General features: G+C 39.1%; 1 protein-coding gene across 1 annotated transcript; it reads right to left on the bottom strand.

The window, feature by feature from the left end:
• Positions 1-567: 567 nt before the first annotated feature.
• On the bottom strand, positions 568-22,216 carry taf4b (TAF4B RNA polymerase II, TATA box binding protein (TBP)-associated factor). Its single transcript, XM_039692205.2, has 15 exons — positions 21,416-22,216; positions 21,130-21,269; positions 18,310-18,645; positions 17,992-18,105; positions 17,126-17,248; positions 16,956-17,045; positions 16,556-16,726; positions 15,538-15,661; positions 12,626-12,734; positions 12,257-12,426; positions 9,574-9,704; positions 8,647-8,772; positions 8,495-8,551; positions 7,840-7,956; positions 568-884 (listed from the first exon to the last, which is right to left on the bottom strand). The coding sequence occupies exons 1-15, from the start codon at positions 22,029-22,031 to the stop codon at positions 753-755; spliced, it is 2,556 nt and encodes an 851-aa protein (XP_039548139.2). The 5' UTR covers positions 22,032-22,216; the 3' UTR covers positions 568-752.
• Between the last annotated feature and the right edge of the window lie 330 nt (positions 22,217-22,546).

Genomic DNA, 22,546 nt, shown 5'->3' with positions numbered 1-22,546 from the left:
CTGGTCAATGATGTCATTGTTAGTTACCCTTTAGTTAACCTCAGTTTAAATCATTTAAGATGATCGGTCAGCAGTGGATCATGAGAGACATCCTGCCCCATATCTGTTGATTTTGGCTCTTGTTATCTTGATCTTGTTGTAGAAGAGTCCTTCAGGGTATGTATTGTCCTGTTTCTTTCAGCTTCAAACCCTCTGGCTGTTTGCACTTCCTATTGGTCTGCTCTAGTTCTTTTGACATGTTCTGATTGGTTGGTCAGTATGAAGCTGATTTGGGCTCTGATGCAAAATCCTGCAGTTTCCTGCTTTGATTGGTCATTACTGTTGTCTCGGACACTGTCTCGCTATGATTGGTGGATGTTGTTGCCTAAGGCTGTATTTGTGCGATTGGTTAGTCGTGCTTTGTTCAGGGCATTCACTGCCCTGGAGCTTATACACAGACCTCTGTTCAATCCCCAATCGAAATCCAACAATAGTTCAGCATGATTGTAACAAACAAACAAACAAAAAAAAATCTGAGGAGTAAAAATGTTAATATTGGGAAGTTACGCAAACATTAAAGATCTACACAAATGGTTGTTGCTAAATAGAGTTTAATTAATTAATTAGTGCTTCCTTATTCAATATTCAAAACAAGGACAGGAACACAATATTTTAACAAAATTTAAATTTGAAAAAAAAAAGAGAAAAAGTATAATATAATCTGAAGAACTTGCTCAAACACTGAACATACCTCAAAGGTTGTGTGTGTTTATCTAGCCTAGAAACGCTTTATAGAGCATTAGAGTGTGTCTGAATGTGGGGTCTTGCTCCATGCAGAAGGTCAGATCTCTCATAGTGACTCGAATTGGTGCTCGAGTAGGAAACTGCCCATACGAACCTAACAACTGAGCAGACAGACACAAGTAATGATTTTCTTGAGCCACATTGGCCTACATGTTTTTTCTCATGAAATCAAGTCAAGAAATGGGTAATGACAAAGTATTAGCAGCTCTCACTTGCTATCATCATACAGTCTGTGTGAAAATGAAGTACACTTTATCATACTTTATTTAGAATACCTATGTAAAAAAAATACTGTACTTTACACTCAATTCACACTTAAGTATACTCAACGTTTTCAGATGTTAGTTGGCAATTGAATGAACACCAATTACAAATGTAATTACATTTGTAAATTACATTTATATTTAATGCAATTGAATGTACACAAGCATTTATGGTAAAATAAATGATATGCCATTTCTATAGCGACTTGTATGTCATGTATTTAATTCAATTACACATAAATTGTATTATCAATTAGTACATTTAAAATAGATTTACTTTAGACAACAGTGGCAATTTACTATCACATACTTTACATGTGCTTTAGTTTGTTAGTTAGGTTTATTTCTGCCAAGCACACAAAATTTTTAAACAATGTTTTAAAATGTACTTTGAAGAAAACTTTTTTTTTTTAATTTTTAAGAACACACTTCTTAAAGAACACTTAAAGAAGTGGTTCACTTTAAAAACTCTCTCGTTCATTTCGCTCCTTGAATGAACCAAATGATACGAAAAAAGATTTGTTCATTTCGATGAACGAGTTCGAACAGGAGAGTCACGGACACACATCACACAACAGAGCAAGGCGAGTATTTGAGCTTATAAAACTTAAACTTTGTTGTTTTTTTTTTTAAATGACCGATCGTTTCGCTTCATAAGACCCTTATTCATCGTCTGAAATTGTTTAAAGCCCTTTCAACAGTTTGCAGTTTGCACTGAAACTCTCATTTGAAGCTGCTTTGATACAATCTGTATTGTGAAAAGCGCTATATAAATAAATGTGACTTGACTTGACTTATTTGGACCTTGAACCGTTTGGTTCCCATTGAAGTCCATTATATGAAGAAAAATCCTGGAATGTTTTCATCAAAAACCTGAATTTATTTTTGACTGAAGAAAGAAAGACATGGATATCTTCGTTGACATGGGGTGAGTAAATTATTAGCAAAGGGTTTTTTTTTTAAAAGTGAACTACTCCTTTAAGTGGCCTTTTATTTAATTAACATTATATATGCAAGTACAGTTTTTTGAATATACTGTTAAGACTTGAAGTACACTACAAGTGAACAATCAATAGAATAAAGCACACTTCTTTTTTTACAAGAGGAGCTATAATGAATTCATAACATTATTCTATGAGAAAACATGGAATCATCAGAACAAACTCAAACCTCAATCCTGGGATAAGAAATAATAAAGAGAAAGATTTAGGCATATAAATATAGACAGTTATCAAATAAATGCTGCTGTAGATACTTTAACTTTTGAAACACACGGTTGTCTTTTAACCTCCCTGTTTTCCTGCCAACTGCACTTGCTCTTTATAGAGATGCTTATTCTCCTACAGAGATGAAACCTCAAAAAGAGGCAATACTGAACTTCCCTAGGCACAGGGGGCTTTTGTTCTAAAAGGCCTGTGTAATTTAAGCACACAAAAACTCAAAACCATCTTTTTACTTATTAGCATTCCCCTCTGCCTAAAGGAAAAGGAATTCACAAATGTAAAAACTAATTAAACTAAACTAACATACAATCCTCTGGTCTTTTGTTCAGTCTTTCCTCGTCCTTTTTTTTTCTCATAAATCTCATAAAATCACGAACAATAACACATGGTATATTACAGATTGAGTTAAATCCTTCCCCTTTAGTCATGTACAATACCATTCAAAAGTTTGGGGTGAGCAAGATTTTTTTTTTTTTGTTGTTGAAAGAAGTCTCTAAATGCACACCAAAGCTGTATTTATTATATCAAAAATACAGTGAAAAAAGTAACATTATGTAATGTTATTGAAATAAAATATTTTATTAAAATAAATAAAATATTCTCTATTGAAAAATTTAAAATGTAATTTATTCCTGTACTCTAATCTTCAGTGTCACATGATCATGATTCTTTCTAACCATTAAACAGACAAGAGTAGAAAATGCTAAGCAAAAATCTTTTTTATATCAACTGGACTTAAAGTAGTAGTTGTGACGATCACCAGTTGGAGTGCCCCAGAGAATCACCAGAGGGCACTCCACATCTGAACTGATCACTCCCACCAGAACTCCGTTTCCCATAATGCCTCTTCCCTGTGACTGATTACACACACACCTGCACCTCATTTCAGACTGCCTATATAAGCTACACTCATACAAGGACTCTTTGCGAAGTATTGCATTGCCACGGCTTGTAATTTCTGAGCGTTTATTCTGTTTCTTGTTTCTCTGGTTTTGATCCTGGTTTGTTTCCTGACTTCTGCCTGTTTGCTGCCTGCCCCGATCTTCTGCCTGTTACCTGACGATTCTCTGTGCTCACTCTCTGGATACCCTGTTTTGCCGCTCTCTGACCCTTGCCTGTTCAACTACTCTCTATTAAAGCTGCATTTGGATCTTCATCTCATCTCGTCTCCAGATTCGTAACAGAATACTTCGCCGCACCAAGATCCAGCAGTGTTACCAAAATGAATCCAGCAGCCCAAATTATGCGTCTCCGCCAAGGAAATCAAACGATTGAGCGTTATGTGATGGACTTTTTGGACCTTGCTCATCTGACTTGCATGGACGAGGTTTGCTTAATGATATTTTTTCGTGGAGGATTATCTGAGCCGCTAAGCTTCCTTATGCCATTGCATGACCCTAGCTGGACTCTAAAACAGTATATTGACTTGGCCCTGCAACTGAGCAGTTCAACTCTTTCTGTGAGTTTGACGTCTGCCAATTCTGAGTCTCTTCACGCCTCGCCCACCCAGCCTGAAAATCTTCACGCCACGTCAACTATTAGGCCTGTCACCAGATCGGTCTATGGCCGTCTAGGACTGGTTGCCAGTGTGGCAGATCCCCCGCTGAAGTCAGTGCGGAGGATCAAGAGGACTGTCGTTCCTGGGTCCCGCCAGCCAGAGCCTGTTCAGCCTTGTCACGTCTCAGCAGAGCTTCCAGGGCCTCGTCACGTCAGCGCTGCCGAGCCTGTGCTCACCGCCAGCCCTGCCGAGCCAGAGACGCTTCACTTCACTTCTGCCGAGCCAGAGACGCTTCACTTCACTTCTGCCGAGCCAGAGACGCTTCACTTCACTTCTGCCGAGCCAGAGACGCTTCACGTCACTTCTGCCGAGCCAGAGACGCTTCACGTCACTTCTGCCGAGCCAGAGACGCTTCACGTCACTTCTGCCGAGCCAGAGACGCTTCACGTCACTTCTGCCGAGCCAGAGACGCTTCACGTCACTTCTGCCGAGCCAGAGACGCTTCACGTCACTTCTGCCGAGCCAGAGACGCTTCACGTCACTTCTGCCGAGCCAGAGACGCTTCACGTCACTTCTGCCGAGCCAGAGACGCTTCACGTCACTTCTGCCGAGCCAGAGACGCTTCACGTCACTTCTGCCGAGCCAGAGACGCTCCACGTCACTTCTGCCGAGACAGAGACGCTCCACGTCACTTCTGCCGAGCCAGAGACGCTCCACGTCACTTCTGCCGAGCCAGAGACGCTCCACGTCACTTCTGCCGAGCCAGAGACGCTTCACGTCATTTCTGCCAAGCCAGTGTCTAAAGACAAGATGGCCGCCTCCAAGCCAGTGTCTAAAGACAAGATGGCTGATTCAGAGACTGTTCAAATCACTTCTGCTGATCCAGATTCTGTTCACGTCACCGCCTCCGAGCCAGTGTCTCCGGACAAGATGGCCGCCTCTGAGCCAGTGTCTCCGGACAAGATGGCTGCCTCCGAGCCAGTGTCTCCGGACAAGATGGCCTCCTCCGAGCCAGTGTCTCCGGACAAGATGGCCGCCTCCAAGCCAGTGTCTCCGGACAAGATGGCCGCCTCCAAGCCAGTGTCTCCGGACAAGATGGCCGCCTCCAAGCCAGTGTCTCCGGACAAGATGGCCGACCCAGTGTCTCCGGACAAGATGGCCGACCCAGTGTCTCCGGACAAGATGGCCGACCCAGTGTCTCCGGATAAGATGGCCGACCCAGTGTCTCCGGACAAGATGGCCGACCCAGTGTCTCCGGACAAGATGGCCGACCCAGTGTCTCCGGACAAGATGGCCGACCCAGTGTCTGTTCCTGAGTTTGTTTCTGTGTTTGTGACCATTTCTGTTCTAGTGTCTGTTCCTGAGCCGGTGTCTGTTCCTGAGCTGGTGTCTGGTCCCGAGCCGGTGTCTGGTCCTGAGAGGGCATCACCGCCCAGGCCGCCCAAGGGGTCTTCACCGCCGTGGCCGCCCGAGGGGTCTTCACAGCCGTGGCCACCCGAGGGGTCTTCACCGCCGTGGCCGCCCGAGGGGTCTTCACCGCCGTGCCCGCCCGAGGAGCCTGCTCCGCCCTGGCCGCCTGCACAGCCTGCTCCGCCCTGGCCGCCTGCTCCGCCCTGGCCGCCTGCACAGCCTGCTCCGCCCTGGCCGCCTGCACAGCCTGCTCCCCCCTGGTCGCCTGCTCCTCTTCTGCTCCACGGACCTGGTCCTCCATCCCACCCCCAGATCCGCCTCCGCTCCACCACCCACCTGGACAGTTTTGTTTGTTTGTTTGTTTTGAGCGTCTGGAAGCCGCTCTTTGGGGTGGGGCTATGTGACGATCACCAGTTGGAGTGCCCCAGAGAATCACCAGAGGGCACTCCACATCTGAACTGATCACTCCCACCAGAACTCCGTTTCCCATAATGCCTCTTCCCTGTGACTGATTACACACACACCTGCACCTCATTTCAGACTGCCTATATAAGCTACACTCATACAAGGACTCTTTGCGAAGTATTGCATTGCCACGGCTTGTAATTTCTGAGCGTTTATTCTGTTTCTTGTTTCTCTGGTTTTGATCCTGGTTTGTTTCCTGACTTCTGCCTGTTTGCTGCCTGCCCCGATCTTCTGCCTGTTACCTGACGATTCTCTGTGCTCACTCTCTGGATACCCTGTTTTGCCGCTCTCTGACCCTTGCCTGTTCAACTACTCTCTATTAAAGCTGCATTTGGATCTTCATCTCATCTCGTCTCCAGATTCGTAACAGTAGTTCACTTTAAAAAAAAAAATTGCTGATAATCTACTCATCCCCATGTCATCCAAGATGTCCATGTCTTTCTTTCTTCAGTAGAAAAGAAAGAAAAGTTTTTGATGAAAACATTACAGGATTTTCTCCATATAATGGACTTCACTGGGAACCAAACGGTTCAAGGTCCAAAAGACCTCAGTGCGGTTTCAGTGCAGCTTCAAAGGGCTTTAAACGACACCAGACGATGAATAAAGGTCTTATCTAGCGAAACGATTGGTCATTTTAAAAATAAAATATCGTTTCTAGGACCCTTCGAGTCATGACTCGAAAAAAGATTGTTCATTTTGATGAACGAATTTGAACAGGAGAGTCACGAACGCTCATCACAGAACAGAGCAAGGCGAGCATTTGTGCTGATAAAACTTAAACATTTTTATTTTATTTTTTAAATGACCGATCGTTTCGCTAGATAAGACCCTTATTCATCGTCTGGTAGCGTCTAGTAGCATCATCATTTTGGTATTATGCCTAAACAAAAAAATAACATCAATTTTTGTGAAATCAACTTCAAATTTGGAACACAACTTGGTTAGATATATGGCTTTGATTATATAGTAATTTTACAGTAAAAATAAATTTGTAAAATACATATTTTATAAAAAAGAATAAATATTAAGTACAGTAGGTTTGATTTAATGTGAAAATATAAACTTCCTTAACTTTTTAATAATTTTAATTTTTTAAGTGGTTTCACTTCAGAAATAATCTGCTGACTATTTTCTATATCCCAATGTAGGTCTATATCCCAAAGCATTCTTGAATTAAAATCATTTAAGTTTGAATAGTGCATTTTAACTGAGCTAGTTTAATCCCTTTTTTATACCCTAAACAGGCAACATGTCTCAGGAGACACATTCATTTGTACAAAATGTACTAAATAACAACATGAACAACATATTACTTAATTTTCTCCTTCAGCACCTTAAGACAATGTTCACAATTAATGTTAGCAGTATTCTTTTTTTTCCAGAAGAAAAGTAAGTTTAATATATATTTACTTATCTAAATATCTGAATGTTATGCACCATTGGCAGCCATGTTGGATTTAGGTCAAGCTGACTAATTAATCACAAACAATTTTAAGCAAATCATGTGACCAGCATACTCAAGACAGACCAAGCTGTCATAACTCATAAGTGATAAAAGATCTGATAAAAAAAAAAAAAAAAAAAACGTTCTTATGCCCCCCCAAAAAATACAATAAAAATGATGTATCTCGTGAGACACATTGCCTGTTTTAGGGCTAATATACTGATGTTCTCTCTTTTTTATTTTTTTCTTATTATTATTATCAATGTTGAAAACAGTTGTGCTCCTGAAACATTTTTTTTTGGCAAGGCAATTGTGATTTTTTTTTAATAGAAAGCAAAAAAAAAAAAGGCAACTTTTAACTTTTGTAATGCTGTAAACGCATTTACTTCACTTTTGATAAATCTAATGTATTTGGAAAATCCAGTCAGTGTTCATGTGCAGGTTCAAAGTTCAAACATAAAGCATTAAAAAGTAACATAATACACCAATTCCCTTCCTAAAGGAGTTTACTAATATTTAAGAGACAAAAGCAAATGTGCAATTTCATATGGCCACACAGGAAGACTTACATGTGTACTTAATAAATGCCACAGCTTGTCTCAATCCAGACAGAAATTCAAAAATGACTAGACTGTTTATGCATGCGAGTGATTTTAAACAATTTTGTAAACATTTTCTCCACATCTGCACAAAGTGAAGTATGAAGAAAAGTCACAAACACACAGGGGTGGTTGTATGGACACGTGCAGGTACCTGGTTGGCCCCTGAGCCGGGAGCCTCCAGAGGTTTCCTCTTACGGGGCCCTAGGGCTGCCAGCGCTGCCAAATTTGCATCTCTGTGCTCCATCTGTGCCAACTCCAACTGCTGCATCTAAAAAAGCAGGAAAAGAGAGAATGTGCGTTTGACAGGCACTCAAAAATAAAACCAATATTTCCATTGGCTCACCCAAATCCACCCTCCCCCCATGGAAAGCTTTTCTTGGTGATGAATCTTTCATTTTAGCACAATTGATTTTACCTATAGCCTATGACAAAAAATGCAAGTGAAAGGCCTGAGCCTGAGAAAACACACAAATATGTTACGTGCTCTCTAACACATGAGCGTTACCTTGTAAACAGACACACAACTCATCCAGAGGGCTTTCATTACATTCTATTCCCCGTTCAGCCCCAGGCTGCAATTCCAGACCCAATATTAGACTCAATTAAAATGAGCCCCCAATTAGAGAGCCTTGTCTCCAGGGTGTATGTATGTGTGTGGATTTGTCTATGTGGGGCACAAATGGGACTTTATGAAGAGTATTGATCGTCCTCATTGCTATACAAGGGAGCAGAAGGAATGAAAAACAGGTTGTAGAGGAGGGACATATGTATTTTTATTAAAAACAAACATACAGAAATCCCTCTACCTCTTTGGCTCGCTGTTTCAGGCGCTGTTGCTCTGGGTCTTCGCTGTTTGAGCGACTCTACACACACACACACACACACACAAACAAAAAGTATATTTCAAAAGGAGACAGATTACTGTTGGTTTTCCACTTTTGTTGAGTTTGCTAGTTACTCTGGCAATGCGGAGCAGTGCTTCTCGCTCCTCTTCCTCCCTCCTCTGTTTCTCCAGTCTTTCCAGTTGCTCCAGAAACTTCAGCTGAGAGCGCACGTCATTGGTCTGACTGTAACGCCAATCATCCTCAACACAGACAAAACACACCACAATATCATCCAACAAGACACAATTCGAGACTACGGTACACATCAGTTTAGTCAACATGAAATAGCATTAACAACATATTTTACTTCTATACTGTGATGTAATTCAGGGAGAAAAAAAAAACAGGATAGTTGCCTAAAACAATGGCTGTATCCAAAATTTTGCATTTTCTAAGTAGGTACTTCTTTTGAATAATTATCTGACAATGTTATAAAAAGTATGTTTTGTATAGTCTGAATGTGTGTAGTGAATGTAATCTGAACGTACTACATCTGTCATCATGGTCATGTGGCCCACGGCGTCAGTTGCATCGCTTCACTGCCATTCAAAAAACCTCTCCTGTGGCCTCGTGGGATAGTAAAGTGTACAGAATCTCGCCAGAAGCAGTAAGTCGTCTGGGTACTTTTTGCCTATTCGGTTTTATGAATACTGCATATTCTGACGTACTATTTTCATACACTTTTTTCCCCCATCTACTATTTCGGATGCAGCCATAGCGTAAGGTATTTGACTATTGGTTGGAATCATTAATCCCACCCACGTGGCCTTGGTGATGTCATCTAAAAAGGAAAGTCGTTATAGGAAGATTGATGTAATATTCTGAAGACAAACTATTTTTTTTTCCACCATGAAATAAAGTGCACCGATCAATGTTGAACGAAAAGGATCAGTTTCGATCTCTGAACCAAAATCTTTATTATGAAACAAGCTTTACTTAGAAAGTAAGATTCTGAAAGTTTTTTTTATATTGTCTACTGTGTGTTATAGGCAAGTCTATACCTTATAAGAGATCTGTCGATGTTGTGCCACAACGGTTAGCTTCTCCAGCAGGTCTCGAAGTCTCTCTTGTGTTGCCAGAGAGAGCAATTCAAGTACATCAGGACAGACATCTTTGATACTCAAAGAACCACCTATGCACACACAGACACAATCACACATATTTTAGCATGGGAGAAGCACTCACTCTATTAACATACTTTATCTCATTTTTTTTTCAACCTAGATTTGTTAGAGAAAGTAAATCAAGATGAATCAGTCAGTTATACATTTCAGGACTGCATCTAAACATTCCTAAAACTCAGACAACTTGAGTCAATAAATCTTACTCCAGTAATTACCCGGCCCAGACAGAATCTGCAAAAAAAGAAAAAAGAAAAAGTGCTGTGGAATGATTTAAAACAAGTTGTGGGCCTGATTAATCATAGTTCCTTAAGGAATCACAGTTCTGCTCAAATGCTGAATTAGAGTAAGATTCCTAGTTACTGCCTGACAGTAATGGAAATTGTGTGTAGAATTATAGGCGACTGTCTTCATCAAGCTGGAATCCAGTGATTTTGTTGTTTTCCTCTGCTGTTTATATTGCATTCACATTTCCATAATGTCAGACATGCTTTGTTCCTGTTGGTCTGTTACGCTTGCCGAGTAGACAGACATCTGCAAACACTCCAATTCCATCTCATTTTTGCCCTTTCTGCTGATGCGGACTGAGTTCCTGCGAGGCCAAGCCTGTCTCTTTCATTTCCACATTCTCTCTTTTCGTCTCCTCCTCCTCCGCACGACTCCCCCTACCTCCTGGCTATCTCCCTCTCTCCCTCGTCCTTTCTCTCCCTTGTTCAGATGCTTTTTTGATCAGTGCAGCAGAGTGGATTCCTGCCACTCTGGCAACTTTGCGTGGCTCGGCAGTCATTAGCATACTGATTAAGCAGAACAGGCTCGTCAGAGATACCACTGATCAAAGACAGAGACTGCACTCGTGTGTCACAACACAGCACAACATATGCCCCCAAAAAAACACAGACAGGATGCATGCCGTAGAGGCAGAGCTGAGGGAGGTGAACAGACTTTGACAAACAGAGATGGGGGGAAATGCAATATCACTTTGAGTAAAGATACACTCGTGTACAATAAAAACAGTGATCGCTTATCGCTAATAGCCGAGTGAGGTCAGTGAAATACGGTGGAGTTCAGGAATGTTATTTTAAAACATATTGCATGTATTTGCAAAATTACTCATTTAAAAGTTACTAAGTATGAAATGTAATGTGTTGAGAATCTTTCATGTTTCTTTGTTCTCACTGTTTGACTCTCTTTTCTCCAGACTGGAAGTGCTCTTCCTTGCAGGGTTGGTTTTACATTCAGAGTGCTAAAAACTACTTAAACCAGTTGGTTTAAAGTCTTAGCAGGTTTAAGCTGGTCATAGCTGATTTAAGATGGTCTTCAGCTACTCTTCCAGTTTGGAAGTTGATTTAGCTGGTCAAGTTTTCTCCCCAGCCTGAACAGCTGAAAAGTGGGTGGTAATGACATATTTGCAACATAAAGTTGATAACTGGGATTTTTTAATGTGGCCTTTTAACCCGGCGGACGGGGGTCTGCCCAGCTGGCGCGAGGCAAGCCATCGCCTGTCCCTGACCCCTGCCTCAATTCACAATTGAGGGAGTATTATTCACCAGAACCTCAAGTTGCTGCAGTTAAAAAGCTCATAGTTGGATTTCAGGACCGGGCTGGTGGTCTGCCGCGAGGACCTTCCGAACCCCAGAACCTCATAAAAATGTACTTAAAAAAAAACAAACAAAAAAAAGATTATTATGATACTTATGTAACGGACATAGGCTAGTAAGAGCTGTGCGTGTAAACATCACTCCCCTGATCTCAAGAGGCGCGTTAGCAACAGATGCTAGAGGCTACAATCTTCAGCCTCCTTGTTAGACACCAGTTTGAATCCCGCTTGGGGCGGGTTGAGTAGGACCGGTTACATTTGGTGCCATGACCCAGATGGGATAGAGGTTTTAATAGGGTGAGTGTAACAGTTGTAGGTCAGTAAGAGCTATGTGTGTAAACCTCACTCCCTTGATCTCAAGAGGGGCGCTAGAGGATGCGGTAGGATCGCTAGAGAAAGTCCAGCAGAACGGCTACATTTGGTGCCAGAAAGGGATAAGATTTAGGGAGGTGAATGTAACGGACATATGTGAGCTGTAAGTGTAAACACCACTCCCCTGACCTCAAGTGGCTGAAGTCTTTAGAGACCTTGTTAGGGCACCAGCTTCCTAGTTCAAATCCTGCCTGGAGTGGGTCGAGTAGGACTGGTTACAGTCAACTGAAAGCTAATTTACACCGCACAAACAGACACTTCGTCTGGTCACTAGTCTTGTCAGATCAGTGTGTTATCACTGTCGGAGTCTATTGGCTTCTGTCTGCATTTTGTTTTCGAATTACAATGTCTAATAAATGACGTACTTTAATCTGGTGACAATGGTCTGTGTCTGTTGGTGCAGTGTGAATTGGCTTTAACAGACAACAAGACTCTAGTTGTCATGACAACAGCTAATCGCAAATGAATTTGGTTACTCCGTCTTCTATAAATAAAGTAAAACTTACAGTTAAACTGTACAAGTGCATACATTAAGTATTTTATATTTAAAAATATGTGTGTGCGTGTGTAATTGAATGGGTTTGGTGAAGTTACCAATGTGCAGCACTCTTGTCTGGAGGGCTGATGGGAATAAAAAGGGCTCCTCTTGACAGGAGCGGATCACTGATCCCACGAGCTCAGAGCCAGAGGCCAAAATACGAGCGCTCTCCTCACTCAGGTTCACTCCGGCCATGGAGGCCACATCATTTATGTCATCGTCATCTCTGAATGAAGGTCACACAATAAATGAAAGAATAGGACTTCACTGTTTTGACTTAAAATGAATATGCTAATAATCTAGCTCATCTGAATATCTTAATCTACAGCGAATTGACTGCCTTCTTTCACATTTATCCTATAAAGAACCAATATGCACATTCACCCACTGTGCAGCAGGGAATGCCCGCAAGTCAGAGCTATTACCGGAAAGAGCCTGAGGTGCTGTCCTTGAAGCCGTGTGCCTGTGCTGGAAGGGACGAATGGGAAAAGTGTGTTTTAGATGCCTGAAGGATGGACTGCCGTACAACAGCACCTGTGGGGACAAAATAAAAATACAGATATTTTTATCAGCTCAAAATGAATTGGGGCACTTGGAGGTGAAAGAAGCATAAAAGTAATAAAAGCTCACCTAGACTTTCAGGGTATTTTAATCAATAAAACTTTCATGTAAGCCATTATGTATAAAAACACAGAACACTTTATTAGGTACATGTTCAACTGCTTGTTAATGCAAATCTAATCAACCAATCACTTGACAGCAACTCAATGCATATAGGAATGTAGAAAATTTGAAGTTTGCTGATTAAAACTGAGCATCACGAAGAAAGGTGATTTAAGTGACTATATGAACATGATTGCTGGTGCCGGAAGGGTATTTTGAGTATTTCAGAACTGCTGATTTACTGTGATTTTCAAGAACAATTATCTATAGGGTTTACAGAGAATGGTCCAAAAAAAAGACAAAATATCCAGTGAGCGCCAGTTCTGTGGGCGAACATGTCAGAAATCAGAGGTGAATGGCCAGACTGGTTCGAGATGATAGAAAGGCAAGAGTTAAATAACCACTCGCTACAACTGAGGCATGCAAAAAAGCATCTCTAACAGCACAACACGTCAAACCCTCAAGCAGATGAACTAGAGCAGCAGAAGACATACTGAGTGCCTCCCTTGTTAGCTAAGAACACGAATCTAGGCTTTAATTTGCAAGGGCTCATCAAAATAGATTGGAAAAACATTGCCTGGTCTGATAAGTCTCAATTTCTGCTGAGACATTCAGATGGTAGGGTCACAATTTTGTGTTAACAACATGAAAGCCTTGTATAAACAGTTCAGGCTGCTGCTGGTGTAATAGTATGAGGGACATTTTCTTGGCACAATTGTAGCAGGATAATGCACCATCTCACAAAACTCAAATCATCTATTTCTGGTTTCTAGAACATGACAATGAGTTCACTGTACTCAAATGGCCTCCACAGTCACCATATCTCAGTCCAGTAGAGCACCTTTGGGATGTGGATGTGCAGCCGACAAATCTGCAGCAACTACGTGATGCTATCATGTTAATATGGACCAACATCTCTGAGGAATTTTTCCAGCACCTTGTTGAATTATGCTATGAAGAATTAATGCAGCAAAAGGGGGTCCAACCCAGTACTAGCAAGGTGTAGCTAATAAATTCAATGTTATGAAGCAATGTTATGCCTGCATCTACAGTCCCCTACCCAGTGTCACACATTCTCAGACCCCTCATTTTTCGAGACAGCGCACTCTTATCCACACGCAATAGGATGCAATATTACGGTCTCGTTCTGTTTAGTTATCCAAACAAATATTTGTGTTTCCTGCTTAATGCATGTGCCAAAAAACTCATTGTGTTACTGATGGAAGGGATACAATTACAGATTGAACTATCTTCTGAAAAATACTAAGTGATATTATATTGCTACAATGTTTTTTAAAATTAAAATTAAAATTCAAAATTTTCTTTCAGTTCAACCTATAATGGTTTAATTAACATTAACATGCTAACATTACAAAACCTATTTTTTTGATATTTTGAATGCGAAGCAAAACAAATAAGAATTGACAAAACACCAATAATTGTGACTTTACTTTTCGTCTTCAATTGCATTAAAAAAACCTCCTCCTCATTTATAGTCGCTTTGGATAATCATAAAATTATATGTTGTTGGGTTCGGCAGGAGCGACCGCATCGATGTATGGTGTACCCTGGAATACAACTGTATAGGCCTATATGATTGCACTGTCACACACATGACTTTTGATCTTTCAAAAAGCAAAAAAAAAAAAAAAGAAAAGAAGGTGTTTGCATATGTTACTTTCATGTTACACTGCTCTGTTGAAGTGTGTTTTTGAACTTTGGACAACTTTGTGGGTTTGAAATATATCAGAATGGGCAGTGACAATAACTGCAGCAGTTATGACATATCTACAAAAAGTCTAAGGATAAAGGCTAACGTTAGCTATCGAAATATATACCGGGGGAAAAGGGAGAAAAAGCATCCATTAATGACTCAAATTTTGTTACAAACTATCTTTACAAATATTAAATGGACTATTCATATGTTGGGGTTTTGATGCGCTATAAAGTAGTTTGATTGAAAAAGAAATCGAATGAGTAGCCTACGATTCACTAAATAAAATTGACTATACTCACGTTTCGGCTTAAATTCTTCACGTTCTTCACATGTTTATCCGATACAATTTGATAGAAGGTGCTGTCTCGAAAAACGAGGGGTCTGAGAATGCGGGACTCTGGGTACTGTAGATGCAGGCTCTGAGTCTGCAGCTTCATACTACTCAATAAAGTGGCTGTTGAGTGTATATCAATACACACACACCACTGTGCGAAATGTTTAAATAAATACTTTGATTCATAAGGATGCATTAAATTCATCAAATGTGACTTTTACATTGTTACAAATTCTATTTCAAATAAATTATTTTCTTTTGAACATTCTATTCATCAAAGAATTCTGAAATAAAAAGTATCACAGATTCCAGAAAAAAAAAATTAAGCAGCACAACCATTTTCAACATTAATTATAAAAAGAAATGTTTCTTGAGCAGCAAATCAGCATATTAGAATGACTTTTGAAAGATCATGTGACACTGAAAACTGGAGTAATGATGCTGAAAATTCAGCTTTGATCAAAGGACTTAATTACATTTTAAAATGTATTAAAACAGAAAACCGTTATTTTAAATTGTAATAAAATGACACAATATTACTGTTTCACTGTATTTCTGATCAAATACATGTAAGAGATGTCTTTCAAAAACATAAAAAAAATCAGTAAAAGCATAGTTTCTACCTGTTGTGCAAGTTTTGGTTTCAAGGACCATGTGTTTGGGTTGAGTTTGCTTCTGTGCAGGTAAGCCCACCTGAGCAGATGTCAAAGTGGGTTTGACGATTAGTCCTTTAGGCTGCTGGATCACCTGACAAAGTAAAAACAAAGGCATTAGGAAGTCAGCATGCAAATGATATTCCTAAATAAATACAGCAAAGATGCAAAAATTATGCATATGAAAATATTCAAAGAGGGTATGCTGAGTTTGGTCCACCTCGAGGACATTGCGAAAGCCATTTTTAGACAGGAGCACTTCCTGCAAACCCTCAGAGCACTTTCTGATTGTGAAGTAATCAAAACCTCGAAAGTCTATTCAGGTATATGGGAAATGAGCTTCTGTATTTCAGTGGAAATCCATCAAGACGTCCAATAAAATGCTGATATTAGATTACAGAAAAACAAATCATGACATTATTTGAATATGATAACATGACATTCCTGGTTCGAAATGGGGTAAGACTCATGCATCTTTGTCTCTGGTGTAAAACTAATTTGGCTCTGCTAGGGCTTGTGGGGTACTGGTGGTTTTAAGTGAATTAGCCTGTACACCGTGGGCGGCGGTGAGTTAACCAGGAAATGAAGACAAAGTGAAGAGAGGCTGTCATAAAAATGAACCAGTGCGCTGGGAATGAGGCAGTGTGAAATTAGAGTGTTTCTCTCTCACACAAACACACACACACACAGTCTACTGGGTATACTATTACATAAAACATCAAAACGGTGTATTCAGGATCCCCAAACACACATACCTGAATTCCAGACACCATATGGTACTCTAACTATTGATAGAGAAATCATATCTGCGTATTAGCATTACAATTATGCACATCCAGGTTTGTTTCCAAGGTGAAAACACCAACAGTGAATGATCATTTGTTTTCTTTATTATCAAATTACTCTTCCGTTGTTTCATATAGGCAAACCCCTGAACTCATCATGATAAATGACATTGCTGGGACAAAAAAAATGGGATGGGGTTTACCAGATGAGCAGTTTTGGTTGGCTGGTTGGGTTTGAGGGAGGAGCTGATGGACGCAGTGGGCTTCTGGTTTGTGGCCTTGGATGATGCTGAATCAGATGGCTTGAGCTGGGCGTACTGCTGAATAAAGAGCTGCGAGTTTGGGGTGAGCTGACGGACAGCTGGCAGGCTCCGCTGAAAAAATGAACGCATCAGCATTTCTAGTTATACTAAGTGTCTCTAATTTAGCTTATACTAAAGAGGTTGCACCTCATTCATACAAAAGCTGTGAAGGTCTGATAATAGACTTCATCTTAAAATCAGGTCAAAAATGAGGCCAGCACCCTCACATGTACCCATCTGACTTTGTTGAAGTTGCTGATGACATCTAAATGGGTTTTATTAGTGAAGAAGTGGCAATCACCTTCAGAAAAGGCACTAGATATGGCTGAGGGGATGATTTGAGCTCCATGTAGAGTTTTTCAGTGAACTCTTCTGCCTCTAGTTTCCCATCCTACATGCAGAAAAAAAAAACTATTTATGTATTGTGATATATAAGTGATACAGTGATATTGAAAACAGCAAGTGACATACCAGCAGGCCTTTGACAAGAGCTCGGACGTTTTGGGCCATGTCGGCCGAGCGAGTGCCGCTTGATGCTAGCTTCATAAGAGTGACCAAGAAGTTCTTACACTTCTTCACATTCTCCAAGGTCTCCTGATGACAAAGATTCAAATTAAATATTCAATTCAATATTCAAGATATATATATCAGGTCAAAAATGAGGCCAGCACCCTCATATGTACCCATCCGACTTTGTTGAAGTTGCTGATGACATCTAAATGGGTTTTATAAAAGTGGCATATATATATATATATATATATATATTAATAAATACATATATTATTAAAATAATTATTTTAACAATTATTTTTTTGTGCACACTCATTTCCTCTAATTTTACTTTCTAACATTAATTTAACTATTACTAATAATAATTAAAACTAATTTAATAACATGGTTAGAATGTTGTGAGGCCAAAATCTACTTGTAGCATTTAAAAAAAATAATAATAATAATTTAAGTTTACTGTTATATTGTTTTTATTTACTTTTTGGTAACACTTTATAATAAGGTCCTATTAGTTAATGCATTAACTAACAATGAGGAGTATGTTTGTCAGAGTATTTAATAAACTTTGTTAACCTTTGTTAATATTAACAGATGTAACTGTTTTGCCAATACTATATTAGTAAATGTTGAAATTAATATTAACTAAGATTAATAAATGCTTTAGAATAACTTTCATTGTTATGTAGTTCATCTGAATGAATGTAGTTGTAAAGTGTTAGCAAAATTATAATTTCAGCCATTTCTTGAACATTACATGGAAATAATTATCAGCTTTTCTGCATCGGGCAAATTTAAATATCAATGCATCCCTGCAAACATGAACTTACAGCTGTAACAGTGACTGGGGTTGACGATGTGTTTGTGCAGGATCTGGTCGGTACATTAGGAGACACCATACATGGGGCATTACCCTGGGTTGAGAGAGCCCCTTTACTCACAGACTGCAGACAAATGAAGCAGAGCCATGATTAGGTAGATGAATGCGACACAGAATGACCTACATTTCTATTTAAATCACTGAGGGAAAGCTAACAATGCATTTCAGTCAACATCTTGCCCAGAAGTCAGAGTATGAATCATATTTTTTTTTTTGGTTTTGTTTTGTTGTTTGGATCAATAATTGATGCAGCCAACGTGAGTAATACCTTTACAGCAGTGGTATTAATTACGGTAGTTGCAGTGACAGAATTAGTCCTCTGGTTAAAGCTCCCTGATGTGCTGCTGTTTGGAGTCATTTGACTGGCTTTGATAACAGGCCCCATGGTAGAGCTGGGCTTTCTGACGGCTGTGCCAATAACACAGGCTGGTTTAATGATGGTAGTTCCTGTTGTACATGATGGTGTGAAAATAGCAGTCCCTGTAGCAGTGGGGGGTTTCTGAACGGCAGTCCCTGGAGTGGGGTTCAGTTTAATATTGGTAGTAGCTGTTGCACTTGCAGGTGGGAGAGAAACTCTGATGATTGGTGTAGTGGTTACAGTTGCCTGTGAAAAGTGATATATGAAATAAATGGGTGCATTTCTGTCATTTCATTTAAAAAAAGACTCACAATTCAAACCATATGCTATATGGTGGCTTTTCACTATTTTAAGGCAGTGATGGCCAAATATGATTCTCTCTCTAGGTAGGTTCATCTTTCTAAAATATAAAGGTTGCTTCAGGGTTTCCTATATTTTAATATTAAAAATATTAATAAAGTATAATGTAACATATCACCTTTTAACCCTTTGATGCACAACATGGGTCTAAATAGACCCGACTGAGTTTTCATTTTCTATATCTTTGCAAGAAATTAATTTCATCACTCAGTATTCCAGGTATTCCTCAATTAACTTGTTTTTGATCATCACAAATCCTTATTTTTATTTTTCATTTCTTACTTTTTGAATAAAAATATTTTTTTTATAGCAACCCTTCTAATGCGCAACATGGGTCTAAAAAGACCCGTATTCATTTCCTATGGTATTTCAGTGATGGCTGAGTGTTTTCTTTGCTGAATCTTTAAAATATATGTATTTTATCATTTCTTATTCCAGATATTCATTAAATATCTTGTTTTTGATTTCCACAAATCATTGGGTTTATGTTTCCTTTCTTACTTTATAAACAAACACAGTTTTTGTATTTCTACATCAATTTTACATACATGGGTCTAAAAAGACCCGTATTCATTTCCTATGGTATTTCAGTGATGGCTGAGTGTTTCTTTGCTAAATCTTTAAAATATATGTGTTTTTTTTATCATTTCCTTTTCCAGGTATTCATTAAATATCTTGTTTTTGATTTCCACAACTCATTATGTTTATGTTTCCTTTCTTACTTTATAAACAAACACAGTTTTTGTATTTATACATCATTTTTACACATGGGTCTAAAATGACCCATATTCATTGAAATGTTATTTCAGACTGAGTTTTCATGAAATGTTATTTCAGTGATGGCTGAGTGTTTCTTTGCTGAATCTTTAATTTAAAATATGTTTTTTTAATCATTTCTTATTCCAGGTATTCATTAAATATCTTGTTTTTAATTTCCACAAATCATTATGTTAGGGTTTTTTAATTTATTTCCTCATCAATTTTACATACATGGGTCAATTTTTTATTAATCTTAATTTATTTTAACCACAGATATTTTATATATATATATATATATATATATATATATATATATATATATATATTGTAAAAGATAACAACATAATATCTCAATATTAGGCTATGGTTACCTTGACCTTGTAATCCTAGTGAGAAATCCTAGTGAGAAGGAGAAACATGTCCAATTAGCTAGCTAGCTGTTGACATATTCTAGCTAGCTAATGTTAACTACACAAAAAAAGATTGTTTTTTAAAGCTTATTTACATTTATTAGGCCTAACAGTTCATAATCATTCATATGCTGAAATGATTCTTATACTGAAATCATTCTATGATTGAAATAATGCCCAGCTGCCAAAGACAGAAAAGTCAGCAACTCGTGTTCCCAGAGCACCAGGCCTGTGTGCAAGGAGCACAAACATGTAGTTGTTATTTGTGAGGCATGTAAGCACTAAGATGGCAATTTGAGATGCCGCTGTACCAGTGTGATTTGATTTTTTCTGTTTTTTTTTTATTTGATCACATTCACCACAATTCAATACAGTTACACTACACCACAGTTCAATGTCAGTGTTATCAGTTATCAGTTATCTGTGATATGTGAATGCTATGCGAGACAAAGTGGCAAATAAACATTTCAAGTGTTAAATATGTTATTAAAATTACTTCTAAGATTATCAATTTAACAAAACGTTGTCTTTATTCTTTTGTTTTATTATGCTTGATAAGTACATTTGATATAGTAACACAAAACCTAGAAAAAAATGAAAAAAAATATTTTTGGTAATTGAAAACAATATTTTTTTTAATATTTATAAATCATGAAATTTATAGATTATGGAATATTAAATGCTTAAATAAATTGATCTCAAAAGATAAAAAGAAAAGAAAAGTCCAGCCATGCATTAAATAACATAGGACATGAATACGGGTCTTTTTAGACCCATGTGTAAAATTGATGTAGAAATACAAAAACTGTGTTTGTTTATAAAGTAAGAAAGGAAACATATAAACACAATGATTTGTGGATATCAAAAACAAGATATTTAATGAAGACCTGGAATAACAAATGATAAAATACATATAGTTTAAAGATTCAGCAAAGAAAACACTCAGCCATCACTGAAATACCATAGGAAATGGATACGGGTCTTTTTAGACCCATGTTGCGCATTAGAAGGGGTATCCATAGCTTGCGCATCAAAGGGTTAATAAATTCAAAGGTATTTGTTTGATGCTTTTCATAAATAAAATAAGCATACAAAAAATATTTGACTTTTTTCACAAATGAAAATCATATTTTCACATCCTAAATCATCTCACTTTAGTTTCTATACCCAGCAGTCAAAAAGAGAGACCAAAATAACACACCTGTGAAGATGGGGGTCTAACTGTTGCAGAGGCATTAGCACTGGCTGGTTTTGGCAGCATTCCCTGAGCCTGTGCCTGGGCCAGAGCCTGCTGAGATACCAACATCAACTGCCCGCTGTCACTGCGGATTAACACCATTCCTTCAAAGGCAGGAGAGAAGGAGAGAGAGAGCAAGACATTGCCAAGAAGACTGATAAGTAGGCTTGATGGTTAAGTATAGTATTACAGCTAAAGTGCACCAGATAGACCAAGCCATGAAACAACATTCGATCTTGAAACAACATACCTTGTGGGACCTGGAAGTTGGCAGGCAGCTGTAGTGGCACAGTCTGAGGGGTGCGGGTCATTGGTACACTTTTTGATGGGGTGGAAATCCTTGGCAATGTCACGACCGGCCCTTTGGCAGTAGTCAGTGTGGTGATGACCCTGGGCTGGCTTATGGTCACAGAGCTCACAGACACCCTTCCAGGCTGAGAAACTAGAGCCAAACTGGTGGCCCCTGGTCCCTGAACGCTGGATGTCACTACCCGTGCCCCTACGACCACTGGCGTAGTGGATCTGATCTGTGTAGGGCCTGCTATTATCTTTGGAGCAGGTACAGAGGAGGCTGGTGCACTGGCATTCACAGCAACTGTTACAGGACGCTGAGATGCAGAGTTTGAAGAATCTGTCTTTGTTTTTAAATCTCCTTCCTCATTATGGGAAGCTGAATCTGGGTTGTTGTTTTCAGAGGTGTTAACATTAGCGTTTGAGTCAAAGTCTTTGAGTCTTTTCTTGTCTAATGCGGTTTCTAAAGACTCTTCAGTGTTGCTTGTTTGAGCGTCGATGTTGCTTTCTCTTTTCTCTGTTGGCGCACGAGACTGATCATTGTCTAATTTATCTGAGCCCGCTGTTTCCGACATTATTTAGCCTATGTTTACGATAGGTATATTAAACACAGATTGAATTAATTTGTACAAGATCACCCTGAAACGATTTTGCAATCTACGTCCTCGGATAATCAATTTTATATGTACAAACGCGCTGAAGAGTCGACGGATTTTTAGCTTTGGCCATCTCAAAAGTTCGTGACCGAATTGTGATTCATTTTAAGGATTCGAATCTTTTGAATTCATCAAGTGACTCTTTCTGCATGTCTATGGTTAGGTCTACAGTCACGCCAGTAGGTGGCAAGAAGTGATTTTTTTGATTGTGATTCATCGATTGTGAGTCGTTCATTGATTGTGAGTCGTTAATGAAGCAATACTTTTGCGCTCTTATACGTGGAATAGCCTACGTGGAAATGATTCACGAACGAACCATCAATCAAGACGAAATCCTGCCAGTAGGCTATTAGTTAATACCTGCGTTTACAGCATTCAGATCTAATTGAAACGATACCTTTGAATCTGGTAGGCCTACTTTATATTTTAGACAT

Source organism: Pimephales promelas, chromosome 13, assembly GCF_988280905.1.
Source record: "Pimephales promelas chromosome 13, fPimPro1.hap1.1, whole genome shotgun sequence".
Classification (NCBI taxonomy): domain Eukaryota; kingdom Metazoa; phylum Chordata; class Actinopteri; order Cypriniformes; family Leuciscidae; genus Pimephales; species Pimephales promelas.
The sequence above is the reverse complement of the archived record's forward strand: the minus strand, read 5'-3'. Positions and strand labels throughout refer to the sequence as shown.